The 17884-nt window shown below is 39.2% G+C and overlaps 1 protein-coding gene across 1 annotated transcript; it reads right to left on the bottom strand.

Annotated features, from left to right (window-relative positions):
• Positions 1-5353: 5353 nt before the first annotated feature.
• On the bottom strand, positions 5354-9723 carry LOC121368565 (protein unc-93 homolog A-like). The gene is made up of 3 exons (XM_041493303.1): positions 8884-9723; positions 7556-7823; positions 5354-6480 (listed from the first exon to the last, which is right to left on the bottom strand). Exons 1-3 carry the CDS (start codon positions 9721-9723, stop codon positions 6185-6187), a joined length of 1404 nt encoding a protein of 467 aa, XP_041349237.1. The 3' UTR covers positions 5354-6184.
• Positions 9724-17884: the final 8161 nt, after the last annotated feature.

Raw genomic sequence — 17884 nt, 5'->3', positions numbered from 1 at the left:
ATGCAGTTTGAGAACATTATAAAGTAACACAAAACTTTAACTCAAAATATTTAAAATGAGTCCTCTTTATAATTATGACCATATTTGTAATTTCCTTGAGATAAAAAATACCTGTATCTTTCTTTATTTTTAAATCATAAGTGGACATTTAGGATGTCAGGAAGGAAATGTTTTATTTAACATGCACTCAACACATTTTATTTTACGGTTATATGGCGTCGGACTTATGATTGAGGACCACACAGATATTGAAAGAGGAAGCTCGTTGTTGCCATTTCATTGGCTACTCTTTTCGATTTACAGCAAGGGATCTTTTATATGCACCATCTCACAGACAGGATAACACATACCACGGCAATTGATATGTTATCATGACATAAATTCATTGTGATATTAGCATACACACACATATACAGACGGACACGCAAACGCACACATAAACAAACACACACACACTCACACGCGCGCAATTTGTTTCTTAGATCCTTGTTGAGATTCTGGAAGCACAACTTCGTTTTAAAGCGACGAACAATAGCGTGACGTAATAGTATTGTAATTGAGGAACGCCACAGTTTCTTAGAAGAGTACAGAATGCAGTTATCACACTCTGTGTATATACTGTCCAAGTAGCTTCATATATGTAATTTCTATGACTTTTATTAAGAAATCTTAACAATACCGTTAATAAGATTTTATTTGGTTTAATTACTATTTCTGGTTCCAGCCAGTGCACCACGACTGGTATATCAAAGGCTGTGGTATGTGCTATCCTGTCTGTGGGATGGTGCATATAAAAGATCCCTTGCTACTAATGAAAAAAATGTAGTGGGTTTCCTCTCTAAGACTATATGTCAGTTACCAAGTGTTTGACGTACAAAAACCGATCATTAATAGATCAATGTGCTCTAGTGGTGTCGTTAAACAAAATAAACAAACAAACTTTGGTCTAATGATACCTGTAAACACCAGTTCTTGTCGGATCATGGAAGATAAGTAAAGTCGGTCCCGGTTATTACTTGGGTATGTGACCATCTGCCCAGCAAACAGCCCCCCCCCCCCCCCCCCCCCCCCCCCCCCCCCCACACACACACACACAATTTAAAATAAATAAATAAATATATATATCTTTATCATTGGCGTTTTGGATCCTTGTAGACATTGTGGAAGCCAAACGATGTCATCGCGACGTCAATTCATTATTATGTAAGACCGTGGAATTAGCGCGCGCACAAACACATACACCCCCAAACACCCCCACATCCAAATAACACACACCCACACCCAAACATATACTCACGCCCCTCCCCCCGCGCAAACACACCCATATCTACCCACCCACAAACACACACGGACGGACGCACGTACATACACACACACACACACACACACAAACACATAAACAAACACGCACGCACGCGCACGCACACACACACACACACACACACATAGACACAAGCGGAATGTTTTTTCTTAGACTGTTGTGGAGGTTCAAGCCAAACTTCGTTTCAAAGCGACGGACAATAGCGTGACGTAATAACATTGTAATGAAGGAGTGCTGAAACCCAAAATGTCCCATTGTGACATCTTGAGCGGACACCGGCCCAACATGTCCCAATTCTAAAAATTATGTACCATCCCGGCCCAAAACAAAATGTCCCAAAAATATACGAATAACAGTACATATACGTATGTATGTATGTATGTATGTATTGATGTATGAATATCTATATATTGTATGTATGTCGAGGTTGACTGTTACATACATAGATATTAACGCACTGGCGCAGGGGATAATTAAATCCTTTCTGGCCTCACAAATTGTCCCACGCCGTTGCTGGGACTCGAACCTGTGGCACCGAATCGCCCGCAAATTGCAAGACTAACCACGATACGCTCTGAGCTATCGAAGCTTCCATAAAAAGGAAGTTCTTTAACTCAACCATATGCATGGGGCCTACAATCTACGCGGTCGATCCCGCTTACGTGCATGAAACAGTGGGCAGACCTGGCACTGGCTAATATGTATTGATGTATGAATATCTATATATTGTATGTATGTCGAGGTTGACTGTTACATACATAGATATTAACGCACTGGCGCAGGGGATAATTAACTCCTTTCTGGCCTCACAAATTGTCCCATGCCGTTACTGGGACTCGAACCTGTGGCACCGAATCGCCCGCAAATTGCAAGACTAATCACGATACGCTCTGAGCTATCGAAGCTTCCATAAGAAGGAAGTTCTTTAACTCAACCATATGCATGGGGCCTACAATCTACGCGGTCGATCCCGCTTACGTGCATGAAACAATGGGCAGACCTGGCACTGGCTAATATGTATTGATGTATGAATGTATGTGTGTATGTATGTATGTATGTATGTATGTATGTATGTATGAAGGTAGGTAGGTAGGTATTTAGGTATGCATGTATGTTAAAGTTTGCTTTGTTTAATGACACCACTAGAGCGCATTGATTTATTAGTCATCGGCTATTGAATGTCAAACATTTGGTAATTTTTAGACTGACAAAGCATCAAACAACATAACCATCATATTTAAGCACTATTATATTAAATGTCTCCTAACCGAACTTGGGGTTGATAATTCGAGTAGTGCTACATATAAGGCCACTATGTTATCTGAAGAAGAAATATGCTAAACACACGAATCTGTCCTTCGGACATTTGGCTTGAGTTTAAAATCCGAAGACATGTCCATTCTTCTTATATACTGGATTCATAAGAATCCATACACGGATAGATACATTGCAGGGTCCAGCCAATATACCACCAAATACTCGCTGAAATACCATTATCCTGACCACTATCAAGGATTACCTTTTTAAGTATTGCCAAAATGTCTTCGAGAGAAGCGGTATTAATTACATGTGGATTCTCAAGAATTCCAATGATTTACTTGAAATATTCACTCTCAATCTAGATCAAGTTCACTAATATTAAAACATTTGATTTTTCAACATTATACACAATAATCTCATATGACAAACTGACGGAAAACTCCATTCCTTAATCAGCGGAACGTTGTTACAAAGAACGGTGAACGCAGATACATCTGGACAATTCGTAAAGACCGATAGTGAATCCAGACTAAAGAATACTGAGGCAGACATATAACTTATTTATAACTGTACTCTTCGCTATATTGACGATTTTATATCATTCAATAATAGCAGGATTACAGATTAACTTCCATTGATTTAATCACGAGTGTTTGAAATAAAAAAAAAAAACATTTGAAGGTATTAAGCCAGTTTCACACCTCGATCTATGCGTAGGGATTAAAGCGACAGAAGTCTCCAAACTAAGCCGTATGAAAAAGAAATAAAATCAACTTTCCAATAATCAATTATCCCTTTATGTCGAGCAATTTACCTTCTGCTCCAGCTTTTGGTGCCTACATATCACAACTTCTAAGATGCAGATATGAAACAACGCCATATCATTCTGGCACAGAAATTGTTCCATCAGGGTTATGATGTCCAGGGATCTCTGAGGGCATATAATATGGTTTATGGCAGACATTGGGAGGCTATACCTACTAATTACGATGCATCACTGACTAAAAGTTGTTTTGTTTTTGTTTTTGTTTTTGTTTTTGTTTTTTGCATCGTTTTAGATGAAGTGACGGACTTAAATTTTGGTCTGTTTGACACGACTTATTTAGAACATAACACAAGTACTGTAAAGTGTTAGTTATGTCAATTTAGTACCTATAGAAAATGATATAATGGGAATGTATATTGTATTGTTGTGACCTCAAACAAATGTGAAATAAATAATAATAAAAAGTATATAAATAAATATTTATTTATTTATAATTTTTTATTTATTATTTATTTATAGCAAACATATAACGTAATTTTTACTGCATCATAAGCTATATTTATATACTATTGATAATATACCATATTTACTAATTTTCGCAATTGTATTATATCTGTATTATTATAATTATACTATTTTTGCTCCTGTAAACCATGTCCTACCATTGAACACATGTCCTCATATGCCGTAGAATAGGGCCCGAACCGGCCTCGGTGGCGTCGTGGTTAAGCCACCGGACTACAGGCTGGTAGGTACAAGGTTCGCAGCCTGGTACCGGTTCCAACCCAGAGCGAGTTCTTAAGGTCTCAATGGGTAGGTGTAAGGCCACTACACACTCTTCTTTCTCACTAACCACTAACCAACTAACAACTAACCCACTGTCCTGGACAGACAGCCCAGTCCTTAATTGGATATAAGCACGAACATTAGTTGAAATGAATGAAATACGGCCCGAGTGTAATACATTCTTGTCTTGTCTTGTCTTGTCTTGTCTTGACACCTGGAAGCAACAGTTCTCGCCAGAAAATGGAAGATGAGCAAAGTCGCGCCCGGTTATTTCTTGGATGGGTAATCACCTCGCATGCAGACATAAAGAAAGAAACAATTTTAAAGGAATATATCTTTCTCCTGGTGTGATGAATCGTTGTAGACATTGTGGAAGTAAAACGATGTCATCGTTACATAAATGTATTGTGATGTTATGCCGTGGAATTCACACACACACACACACACACACACGCACGCACGCACGCACGCACGCTCACACACACTCTCTCTCACACACACACATTCACACACACTCATGCACGCACACACGCACGAACACACACACACACACTTGCACGAACGCACGGACACACACATGCACGCACACACACATACGCACACGCTCACTCACACGCACACACGGACACACACTCAAACACACACACACACACACACACACGCACGCATGCACGCACGCACACACAGACACAGACAGAAACACACACACACAAATCAAACCGGAATAAAAAACCCAAAAAACATTTAAATAAAGTTTATATATTTTGTGTACTTACAACCTACATATAGTACATAATACGTATAAACACTGTGTAGGAAATAGATTTGAAATAATATGTATTAAATGTGTAATCGAGGTAATAAATCGCAATAATTTGTTATCATTAATTGTATTCCACCAAATCTAGATTTTGCAATTTTTGTCTTTTTTATGGGAGAAACAACTATTGCACATTCTAACCAGGTAACTGGGGCGAGATTTAGCTCAGTCGGTCGAGTGCTTGCTTGAAGTGCTTGCGTCGCAGGATCAAACCACCTCGGTGGATCCATTCAATTGATTGATTTTGTTTCTTGTTCCAACCAGTGCACCACAACTGGTCAAAGGCCGTACTATATGCCTTCCTGTCTGTGGGAAATGATAAAACATCCCTTGCTGTTAATGGAAAACTGTAGCGGGTTTCCTCTGATGAGTACGTGTCATAATTACCAAATGTTTGACTTCCAATAGCCGATGATTAATTAGTCAATGTGCTCTATAGGTGTCTTTAATCAAAACAAACGTTAACCAGGTAGCAAATCTTGTCTATATCATTTACTAAAAAATTGTTTTTGAAAATAAAAGAGTCAATACACATCCTGGGAAAGCTTTTTTGTTTTTGTATAAAAACTCCCAACAAAAGGCTATCATTAGTATTCACCAGAGACAAAACTACAACATCTGTCCATCGAAATTAAAATCGGAGCCGATTTTGCACACTTAGGATATAAAAGAAATCTGTCGGCCATTTCTTATTTCAAGCAGTATATTATTATGCGCATCTGCTGACGAAACACGACTCTTCTTGTACAGAAAGACACATAGAAGCACGTATATGACACACAGGATATCAACGTACATGACTTAACATTTGCTCTCTTGATCTTACCCGTCGACTTTCAAGGAACAGAAGGTCTAAGAATGAAAGGTGTACTGTGGCATTATATTGTCACATTTTTCCATATCTGAAATGCTTAAGTTAATCCGAATTTATTTCGCCATTGTTCTATCTGTCTTGGTTGTAAAACTGTTTACATATCCAATCGATACAATTTGTTTAGCTTAAACCATTCGTCAGTTAGAATGTCCGCTAGACCCTCCGTCTGTCCATCCAGTCAGTTATCCATCCATTGATCTATTATTCTATCAACACAAACCCCCATCCAACATCCATCCATCCATCCATCCATCCATCAATCCATCCATTCATCGTTAAAGCAATGCATTGATACCTATTCCCAGCTTTTTATAAATAATAACCTGACTGGTCCAGTAATGTAACATCCCAAAATGATTAGTTTTCGTGTTTAATAACACTTTGTACAGTAAACATTATGCCATTGATATTTTCACTGTTTTGAGTCACGTGCTTGTCTATATCTGCGCCTCTTGTACGCAACTTGAGCTGAATTTCCACCCCGTAGTACAGAGTCATCCCCAACACGAGGAGGACGATGGCTATCAACAGCTTCACGTGCACACACAGAAAGGTTCCATACACGAACGTCAACGTAAAGCCAATACCCTTCCATGTTTGCAGGTTGGCAAAGGCAGCTTCCTTGTTGTCCGGGAGAAGCAAAGCCACCAATGCTGAAACCAAACAATATGCAAAGAATAAAATTACAAAAAATAATGTTCAATGTATGACAATAATAAATAAAATGTATAATTATACCAGCATGCAGTATTGCAGTCTCACTGGTTATCTTTTGGTGCTCATTCCCCGAGAAACTGATACATAAAGTGACGGGAAGAATGGCATTAAGTCAATATATGCATTTGTGAAAAGAGAACAAAATCGGCAGGTTTTGCTTCGATTAATCAAAAAGGGTTTCTCAATAAGAATCTTATTCTGTGTCCAACACGATAGTCCAGAAAGAAAGAAATGTTTTATTTAACGACGCACTCAACACATTTTATTTACGGTTATATGGCGTCAGAAATATGGTTAAGGACCACACAGATATTGAGAGAGGAAACCCGCTGTCGCCACTTCATGGGCTACTCTTTTCGATTAGCAGCAGGTCTTTTATATGCACCATCCCACAGACAGGGTAGTACATATCACGGCCTTTGATATGCACTGCATCGTACACTGGCTGGAACGAGAAATAGCCCAAATGGCTCACTGACGGGTAACGATCCCACACCGACCACGCATCGAGCGAGCGCTGTACCACTGGGCTACGTACCGCCCCGATAGTCCAGACGCTGAGAAGAACGATCGTTAACTTGTTCAGGAAAGCACGAATCTCAACACAAGTGTTCTGTGGCACATGTGAATCAATTTTATAATGAGTCCCCCGATATTGAATTTCAAAATGACCGCCGTCAGCAGACGTTTATGTTGAAAATTCTAGATTCTAAGGCAGATAGAAGCATGATTCCAAAGCCTATACGCATGTTTTAATGAGCTGTAAATATAGTAGCACTAAAGTATTTGATATATCAGTCTATGCAATTTTCATATTAAAAAAACAACAGATGCCACAACCTTTGACTGTTGGTCGATCCTTTCTGCTACACGGTATGAGTAGCTTATACTTCCCTTATCTCATTAGTATTAAACATCAAAAAGCTATACTTTAAAATGTGCAATACTATACCTTTCCTCTCCATACTTTATCAACAACATGCATACATACTAGTTGCATGCATAATATACCAATAATCTGAGTCTCCCAAACGCCTTCAGCCATGCCCCAGACTGCTGCTACAACGAAGATGACGAGGCTGTCGTCGCTAGTGGGATGCCAGACGTACATGTAGACAAGGCTGCCGGCGTTGACGGTTGCGGCTAACGTGAAGAGCAAGACTCGCCCGCAGTATTTAGCCAGGTAGCCGAAGATAAAGGTGAACAGTACAGTGGACCCCCCGTACGTGGCCATCACGAAACCAACCATCCGGATACCGAGAGGGCAGCTCACAAACGACTGCAAGACAGGATACACCAACACTAGAATACACGTCTCCCATGGTAACACAGACCTGTAGAACGATATTCAAATTATGAGTATTCATAAGCGTACGAGACAAAGGGGGCATGGTGTGGGGAGGGATTGCCACCCTCTCAGTATTAGAGCAAATCATCAAATTTGGGCAAAAACAGTAGAGATATGCGAGCAAAATGTGCTAACCTGAGACCTATTTATTATGTATCTTCACCATTCTACCACTTGTAATCCATGGCGTAGTGGCTCGTTTGTAATCCTATATAGCTGTTTTGATAGTAATGATTAAATAAATAAATAAACGTTGTGATACAGATTCGGGAATTTTTGTTTTATTCGGGCAAAAAACAGCCCCTCCCCCCCCCCCCCCCCCCCCCCCCCTGCAGCCCATACGCCTATGTGACTATATATGGGAAGGGTACTGGAGAGGGAGGCATGCAGATCTTTTATCTTTGGAATGGCTTCAAAAACGATCTCGTAGCATCTGGAGAACAAAATAGCAATGTTTTTGTGACATTTCTCAGCCAAGGTTTTGTTTTTAAATGTAAATGTATAACGTGTTCGTCAACCGAGAGCACAGCTTACCTCTGTCACCATGGTGTTTACGGGCTTGCAATAGCAGTTAGAGTTTCCACGCTTAAAGAGTATGAAACCAGTGTTTAAAGACGAGATGTGTATTGTAAATGGTTTTAAACCAAAGATCATCTTAGTTTTTCAGTCCATTTTTGCAAAAATGCTAAATTATTTCTGTGTGTTCAGGTTGTAATATTACTTTCCATACCGGTCGGACAATGTTGTAGTATTTTAACTGTCATTTCGAGACGTTGCAGCTTTATTGAAATGTTAAGTATTTTCTGTCTATTTATATAGTACATGTATTTGCAAAGTGGTTTTGAGATGTGTGTATTAGAAAGAAAGAAAGAAAGAAACAAACAAACAGACACAACAAACAAACAAACAAACAAGCAAGCAAACAAATAAACAAACAAACAAACAAAATAAATAAATAAATAAATAAGTGAATAAATATCCAAATACTTACCTTTGTAAAGTCTGTCCATATTACAGTTAGGTGCGTGGACTGGTACAGGAACAATGGGATCAGAAATGTCAGACGACTTCTGAACAGGATGTTGCCACATGACGTCATAGAAACCTTCAGCTGCGTACCACTGGTGTATACACTGGTAGGAATGGAGTCGAGGAAGAGCAGCGTTGCCAAAAGGCCGATGACGGTGCACACGAGATAGGTTCCGAGTAAGATATAGACAACACGCATCTGGGGAACCGCTATGGTTGTAGAATTCCCAGCCGAAGACGGGCAGTCACTGGGACCGCACCACTGGATTCCTTTCTCCGTGGAGTTGTCAGTCTCTTGCTGTAAAACCAGGGACGCTGTCACGTTGCCCGTTATCTGTGTACATTGAAATATCACGAAGAATATGCTATTCATCCGACTGAGGACACTGTATAAACTAGAACCGGATGGTGTACTCTTGGAAATAGCGCATATTGATAGGTAGGTATTCTGAGCGGTCCAAAGAAAACCCGAAACTGCTCCAAGGAGTACTGAAGCTGGAAGCAGCGTGTAGAAGGAAGGGTAGAAATTGGACGCCGTGTAGAAAATGTGGGCCATCCAAGCTACAAGGAATACTTTCTTGACTCCAATAAACCCGATAATGACAGGCGCCATGATTCCAGAAAGAATAAACAATCCGTAGATAACAGACAGCGAAATGATTCCCAGATTCTCCGCCTGGTTCAGGCTGCTCTGAAGGTTTTGTATGGCTGTGTAGGACGTGAAAACCAGCAAGAACGACAAAGAGAGAACAACAACATTTTTAACCTCCTTCCCTTTGAGCAGATCGGTCTGCTCCATCATTGTTATTTAATTATCCAAGTCCTATGTGATGGTGATGACGCTCAATAATTTAAGTAGGGTGGTTCTCTCATGTAGTCACAATCACAGAGAGACTAAGTTCAGTAGCATCTGTAACAATAGTGTCTGGTGTCCTGAATGTCCGTACAGCTAGCTCTAAGAGGACAACTAATAAGTTATATGCGCAAGTATACAAGTTATATTTACAGCTGGTAAGTAGACCACAGAGCTTAATTCGCTTACACTAATTGCACACGCACGTATGCATACACACGCATAACTAAACTCGTGCTTGATTCATAAAAAGTCCCACTTCTTAAATTGAATGGCGGAAAATGTATGCTGCTGACAAAAAGATGGGGATATTGAAATATTTTTTAACAGTAACATATTAGGATATTTAATTACAATGTATACACAGCGTAGCCAAGTAATAATCTATTACGAACACATGATGTGTTGTCTCAATTGGCCAAACGTGTTTATTTCCTTTGCACTAGAATGCATACGGGGATAATGGATTTTTACCAGTCTCCCAGTTTATAATTAAACCGCTTAAAATACGCTGCACATGCACATTTTGAGCATAAAAGGTTGTGAGGATTGTGACTGCTCAACAGTCCGGGATCCACAGGTCTCAAAGCCCTCAAAAATGGGTTGAACCTGACTTCACCTAACACACTTTTATTTTGTGTTTTATTTGTTTGAATAGGTCTTCTTGTGATAGAATTGGGTGGTCTGCTTTGCCAGAAATTTTGCAAACAAAAATTATGGCAACATTTATACATATACTATGCAATATTTTTGTAGCAAAAAACCCAATTAATAATATATATTTTTTTAATTATGTTCTTCCCTACAAAACCTCTTGTTACTGTAGCTCATTAAATGTATTCTAATAATGGCAAACAATTAACCATTAACCCCCTGACCTGGACATAGATCCCAGATAACTGAAGTAAGTGCCCAGGATAGCGTGCTTGAACATTAATTGGACATATGCACGAAAATCAAATTAAACGTAAAGAAAAGAAACAAAAAATCAGTTCAACAGATGCTATGCGTTCTGATGCATGGATTCATAGACGTGTTATAAATACATGTACCAGGAAAATTGTGAACAACTATGTGGCCCGCCCATTGTCAATCTACCCCACCCCCCAATCCCAATGCTAAACTGTTATTGGTGATGCTGATCAATTCCATAGCAATGGAAACTATCTAAGCTTGAATGATCACTTCCTGCCTGAACTAAACACAATCTGTATCGGTGTGAGTATATGTGTATGGATATTTTGACCAACCTTGTGTGTTCCCCTTTTTACTTTGGATCTATGAAGACGAAGGTAATGTTTAAACATCAGAAGAAACAATGGCTATGCAATGAGAAATGGAAGTACAGTCAAATCTAAACGAATCGCCAACCATAGTCAACGGCCACCTGTCTTAGTTGATTGTTCTGTTCCCCCTGGATGATTTGTATTGCCTTTACGAAGTAAAAAGACGAGACATAGGTACACGTATTACCTTTACAACAGCGGCGGCATCTATGGTAATGGCATCATCTTTTATATTTAGCTGAACTTTTAACTTTTGCGTTTAGCCCCATTTCTCACAAACTATAAGTCTTCCATCATTGACACTGGGTTTATAGTTTCATCTATGAAACTTCATCTCAATGACTGTTTAATTGATGGTATTTTTTGGTAAGGTTTGTTTTTTCACATACATGTACATTGAGAAAAACATCTATGGATGAAACCATCAGCTACACTGAATGTTGAATAAAGTTATGGTAGACATTTAATTTCACTGAATTCTTGATTGCTAAGTGACCTCTATTAACCTGTTACCTGTCTAGCATTGGTAGCAACAGCCTACATAAGCGTATGAGATAGGAGAGGGGAGAATAACTGCCCCTAGTGCTGGAGCAAAACCTCAAATTCGGTCAGAAATGATATAGATATTCCGGGAAAATGTGCTTACCTGAGACTTTTTACCATGTATTTCCATCATTCTACCCTCATAATTAGTTATAATCCATGTAAAAATGCGTAATGATTCGTTTGCAACCCTATATAGCTGTTTGGTAGTAGTGATAAGATGAATAAATGTTATCCAGATTCGGGCATTTTCTTTAATTTGGGCAAAAGCCAGCCTGCACCCCCCCCCCCCCCTACAAAAATGGGAACCCGTAGCCCTATGCCATCCTAAAATGAATCCCAAATCAGTATACATGTACCTGCGTTATGTGGCCACAATTAAAACATTGCCTGTAAAGTTTACGCAACCAGAAGTACAGGCATTAAGCCATAAAACAAAAGGAAAATGCAAGCGAGGAATGCATTCTTTGAGTAAATTAAACTTGGTATTTGTAATTCATCCAGTTTGATTATATATTTCAAGAAGGTTCAGCTACAGTGTGGCCTTAGGAAGGTTAATACTCGTTTGATAAGATTCAAACTCAATCCACAGCCACGGTATTTTTATTAGTTTATGGAAAGAGAGTCCACAGCCTAAGAGATGCCCCAGGAGGAAGACGTAACCAGGTTCAGCATAGGAAGACGACAACCAGTTGCACCAGTGGCTGGTCTTTTAACAATGCAGTCCCTCTCTCGCCCTGCGATGCTAGCTAGTACTCAGGTCTACACATCGAGCACTAGCCAGTTCACTTATACTTTGTTTCATTTAACGACACCACTGGAACACATTGATTTATTGATTATTGGCTAATGTCAAATATTTAAAAATTCTGACATAATTTTAATCCTGATGAAACCCGCTGTATTTTCCTTTAACAGCAAAGGATATTTCGTAATATGCACTTTCCCATAGACAAGGCAGAACTAACCATGGTGTTTGATATACCAGTCGTATGCCACCGATTCGTACGGGGAAACCCAAGCAGAGAATGGGTCCACTAACTGGCACCAAATATACAACCAAATCATCACAAGCATGCGTTCTGCCGATTGTGTTAGACACGGACCCTACCTCAACCAAATCATCACAAGCATGCGTTCTGCCGATTGTGTTAGACACGGACCCTACCTCAACCAAATCATCACAAGCATGCGTTCTGCCGATTGTGTTAGACACGGACCCTACCTCAACCAAATCATCACAAGCATGCGTTCTGCCGATTGTGTTAGATACGGACCCTACCTCAACCAAATCATCACAAGCATGCGTTCTGCCGATTGTGTTAGACACGGACCCTACCTCAACCAAATCATCACAAGCATGCGTTCTGCCGATTGTGTTAGACACGGACCCTACCTCAACCAAATCATCACAAGCATGCGTTCTGCCGATTGTGTTAGACACGGACCCTACCTCAACCAAATCATCACAAGCATGCGTTCTGCCGATTGTGTTAGACACGGACCCTACCTCAACCAAATCATCACAAGCATGCGTTCTGCCGATTGTGTTAGACACGGACCCTACCTCAACCAAATCATCACAAGCATGCGTTCTGCCGATTATGTTAGATACGAACCCTACCTCAAGCCAGCTCAGAGTCTTCGCCTACTCCAGCACAACGACGAATCACATAATTTTATACCGTACTCCAATATGCTGGCTATAGCAGTCATATTATTATGCAAACTGTGAATACTATGTCTACAATCTGGGCCATAGTTAGACCGTAGATATGGCAGAATGAAGCAAAGTATAACATGGTTGCCATCTCTTCTCAATACATCCTAACTGGGTGTGATCCTATGACCTGTTCCTACACGTGAGGAAAGCATGTTGAAAACGCTGGCAATGTACCCTTAATCTTGTTCGTGAAATGTTTTCTTGGTTAAAAGACACCTGTTCAAATGTATGTATGGACGAGATGACTGATGACAACCTCGATGTATTATTTTATCACCAAGGAAAATTTGATTTACATTCTACTAACAAGACTGTATTTTAATGAGATGTACAACAGTGATGCTGAAGGAGTCTGATCACTGCAAGATGTCCCAAGTACTGTCGATGCAAGATATAAGCTAAGACCGGCGAGTCTGTACATGAACAAAGGCTAATGTGAAATGTGTGATTGCTTGTCTTTGCACTGGTGACCTAAGGAAATGCGTTAGACAGAAATGAATAATTAACTATTGACAGGAATGATTAACTTGCCGGATAGTTTTCATAAGCAGTAAGTAAACTTCACTGTACCAATTTCCACATTTCAAATAATACATGAAGCATTACCAATAGCAGGGATGGCAGCTTCTACACAATAAAGTATTGTGGAATTGTGTCAACCTTCAGTATGTTAAAAGAGAAGCCATTCAATATGTGACTATGAGTAAGGGTAGACAATCTACATTTTTAATTAAAAGAAGTGCAGTAACCGAAAACAAGAACAACGCTTAAACCCATGATGTAAAATAATGTGTTAATTTGATACCAAAGTCTTGCCGCTTTTCTTGAGAGGAACACTTTAATTTATTGATTCTCATATTTTCTACTAAACTGTAATTTTGCAGATTTTGTTTTCTCTCACACACATTTATGACAATAATTAAAAATAATAATAATACACAGAAGCATGGAACTTAGTTGGATCATGATTCTTAATGATTATATTACTCTATATTCAATAAAGTGCCACAAAATGGTCAAAACTGTATTGCGATATATATTTGATATTATTTATATTTATATATTCAAATGAAAGCAGAAGGAATAAATATTTTTATGAACTTTGTTTATTAGCTACAGCGGATATGCTAAATCATTTAGTCCATACCTTTCTTTACAGAAATCAGCATGGTTACTATTTCTGGATTCGCTGTGTATAGTACATTATTATGTAGTTATTTATTTTTACTGGGGAGGGGATGCTATTTTCTTAAATTCACTAGAAAATGAGAGGCTTATTCAAAGATATCAGCTTAACTCTGATAAAACTTATTACAACTTGGAAACAACAACGTATAAAAATCGCGATATGCAAAACTGTAGCGCGATTCGTATCGAGTTGAAATATCGCAGTATACCAGTTTATGGTTGCAGCAGTAATATTAAAACTGACTGACAAATGTATTATTATTAATTAATAAAAAATACTTTCTAAATTCGTAAATGGACTAACAAGTTTAAAAGAGATCCTGACAATTGGCTGATATGACGGCTCACTGAATGAAAAATGGCAACTCTATTGTTTCACGTTATTTATATTTTCAAGTATGGAAGCATAAGGACATCATATCAATTAAATAAATAGCTGACATTCGCACAGTTGAATGTATCTTATAAAGCAAATGATAAAAAAAGAACCGTTTCATCAGTTATGCCTATAAATTTAGCAGTCTACACATTGCTGCAAGGTGTTTAAATACTACCTTCAAGATAAGGTGGTACAAACTTCATTTGTTTTTCTATAGAGTTGATGATATTTATTATTATTCATATTTTAAAATCTAAATAACCATCTAATATTTATTTAAATAAAACACTCAAATTATATGCTGTATCAATAGACAGTGTTTTGATGTGAAGTTCATTACTGATTCGCCTTCTATTACGGTTTTAATTTTTACAGCTTTTATCTGCTTCCATAAAATGATCGACGTGTAATTTTACAGTTTCACTGACATTACTCACTAGCATGTAAATATTAACAGGCATATACATAGGGTTTGATAGTTATAAAATACTAAATCTAGAGTTGTTTTAATGTACATACAGATAGTGTGCTTTTAACCAATTTAGGTTCGGGTATAAAACACATTAATTTTAAAAGTAAAATTAAAAAACAATATGGATATACTTCAATTTTCGTGGTTGGTTGCTGTCAGTACTTCTGCTTGTCCAACAGGGAAACTAATTAAAACTATAGGTGGTTAATTGCTAAAACAATTGATGAAATCTCAAATGCCCCGATTCAATACAGCCTGCGATTCAACAAAAAGCAGTATACATGAATATATGGTCATATTTTTTGTTTGCAATGTTTTCAGCAAAGCAGACCACCCAATTGTTTACCCTGAAGGTCTGTTCTAAAAAATAAATAGCAAAGCAAAAGTATGTTGTGCGGAGTCCGGTCCATCCAAATTTCAAGCATTTGATCCCGGACTACAATCACTTGTTGAGTTGTACAAATGAGCCGACTGACATTGGACAGACGTCTAAGAGCCATAGGGATGCTTCAGGCTAGACAAACACAGGCTTACACAGCTCATCAAATAAATGTCTCAGTCAGTCATTAGCAGACTATGGAAGCGACACAGAACAACCGGTAGACTACAAGACAGACCACGAAGTGGACGTCCAACTATCACAACCAGACAACAAGACCCCGTAATTGTCAAATCAATGCAACAGCAACTCCCAACAAGCAACAGGGATCCGAGTCTGCACACAAACAGTTCGCTAACCGTCTGCACACAAACAGTGCGCCAAACGTCTGCACACAAACAGTGCGCCAACCGTCTGCACACAAACAGCGCGCCAACCGTCTGCACACAAACAGCGCGCCAACCGTCTGCACACAAACAGTTCGCTAACCGTCTGCACACAAACAGCGCGCTAACCGTCTGCACACAAACAGTTTGCTAACCGTCTGCACACAAACAGTTCGCTAACCGTCTGCACACAGTCCGCTAACCGTGTGCATGCAGCTTTGTTACGCGCCCGTAGACCGTACACGCCTTAACCTTTAACTGCAAGACTTCGCCAAATGCGTTTACAATGATGGACAAACGCTCGTTGGTCAAATGTCATGTTTAGTGACGAATCCACGTTTAGTCTGGACTTTAATGACTACCAAGAGGCTGCCATGGTATGTCACGATCTTATTTGAAGTGGGTCAATAATGGTGTTGGGTAACATCACTATGACACGTAGAACAGATCTCCTTATTTATCAAGGGAGTGAATGAATGAATGTTTAACGACACCCCAGCACGAAAAACACATCGGCCACTGGGCGCCAAACTATGGTAATGCAAACAAATAAAGTGATGATCAACATCAATATAAAAATTCAAGATTTAAATAAAAACAGTGTAAAGAACTGTGCAAAAATACAAATATCACAGATAGATACTGACTTTTACTCAAAATTTCAATTTTATCTCGAAGAAAACAAGGGGATTTGTGCTGTATTGGCCATTCTCAAAGAGAATGTTACACCCCTGCACCACGGTGAGGTTACAGCACGCGCAGGGGTTGTCAAGGGAGAGTCACAGGTATATGCTACAGACTAACATCATCAATCGTCGTGTTCTACCATTTGCTTGTCATCATGGTGCAGGATTTGTATTCCAGGATGACAATGCCAGAGCTCACCCTGCATATCTTGTCACAGATCAGCTACGGAGGCATCGCATCTAAACCTTGCGTTGGCCAGCTTTGTCCCCTGACTTGACGTGTGTGTTATTCTTGGTAGAGGTATTCAACAACGTCAACAAGAACCACGAACGCTGGTATATATATATATATAGATAGATAGATAGATAGATAGATAGATAGATAGATATAGACATAGACATACAGATACAGACACATACACATACACATACACACACACACACACACACACACACGCAGCTGTTGACAAAGACTCGTCGAAAAAAATACGTTTATTCTTGTCTAGAAACACCCACAGAACACGTATCTGATAACAGAGGTTATCAACATACATATAGGATTGGGTATTTGCTTCTTGATTTAGCTGTTCGTCAGAATTACACTAGACAGAAGATATATTTGGTGGCGTGAGGGATAATGTGATTAAGTCGTCCGTCTGTCCGTCCATCCACCCACATATCCATACACCAATCCAGTGATCAGTCCATTGACTTATCTATCCATCCATCAATCAAAATTTTACAAAAAAAAGAAGAAAAATCCCACCCATCCTTCCATCCATCCGTATATCGATCCATTGACACAGAACCCACCTAACAAAATTCACCCACCCATCCATCCAACCCATCCAAACAAGTTTCATCACATCCATCCATTCATTCACCAACCCATCCATTCTATCCACCCATCGATCCATCTGTCCATTCATCTATCCATACTCATCCATCCAATTAATCTATATATCCACCCACCGACACAGAACCCACCCAAACAAATACACCCACCCACCCATCCATCCACCCATCCATCCATCCATCCACCCATCCATCCATCCAGTCAACCAGCCA

The sequence above is a fragment of the Gigantopelta aegis genome, chromosome 3 (assembly GCF_016097555.1).
Source record: "Gigantopelta aegis isolate Gae_Host chromosome 3, Gae_host_genome, whole genome shotgun sequence".
NCBI classification, from domain to species: domain Eukaryota; kingdom Metazoa; phylum Mollusca; class Gastropoda; order Neomphalida; family Peltospiridae; genus Gigantopelta; species Gigantopelta aegis.
The sequence above is the reverse complement of the archived record's forward strand: the minus strand, read 5'-3'. Positions and strand labels throughout refer to the sequence as shown.

Coding starts and splice junctions, on each gene's coding strand:
- LOC121368565 (XM_041493303.1), bottom strand. CDS start 9,723: ATGATGGAGCAGACCGATCTGCTCAAAGGGAAGGAGGTTAAAAATGTT. Junction 7,824..8,883: donor TATGGACAGACTTTACAAAG/GTAAGTATTTGG, acceptor CCTGTCTTGCAG/TCGTTTGTGAGCTGCCCTCT. Junction 6,481..7,555: donor TTGGGAGACTCAGATTATTG/GTATATTATGCA, acceptor GTTTGGTTTCAG/CATTGGTGGCTTTGCTTCTC.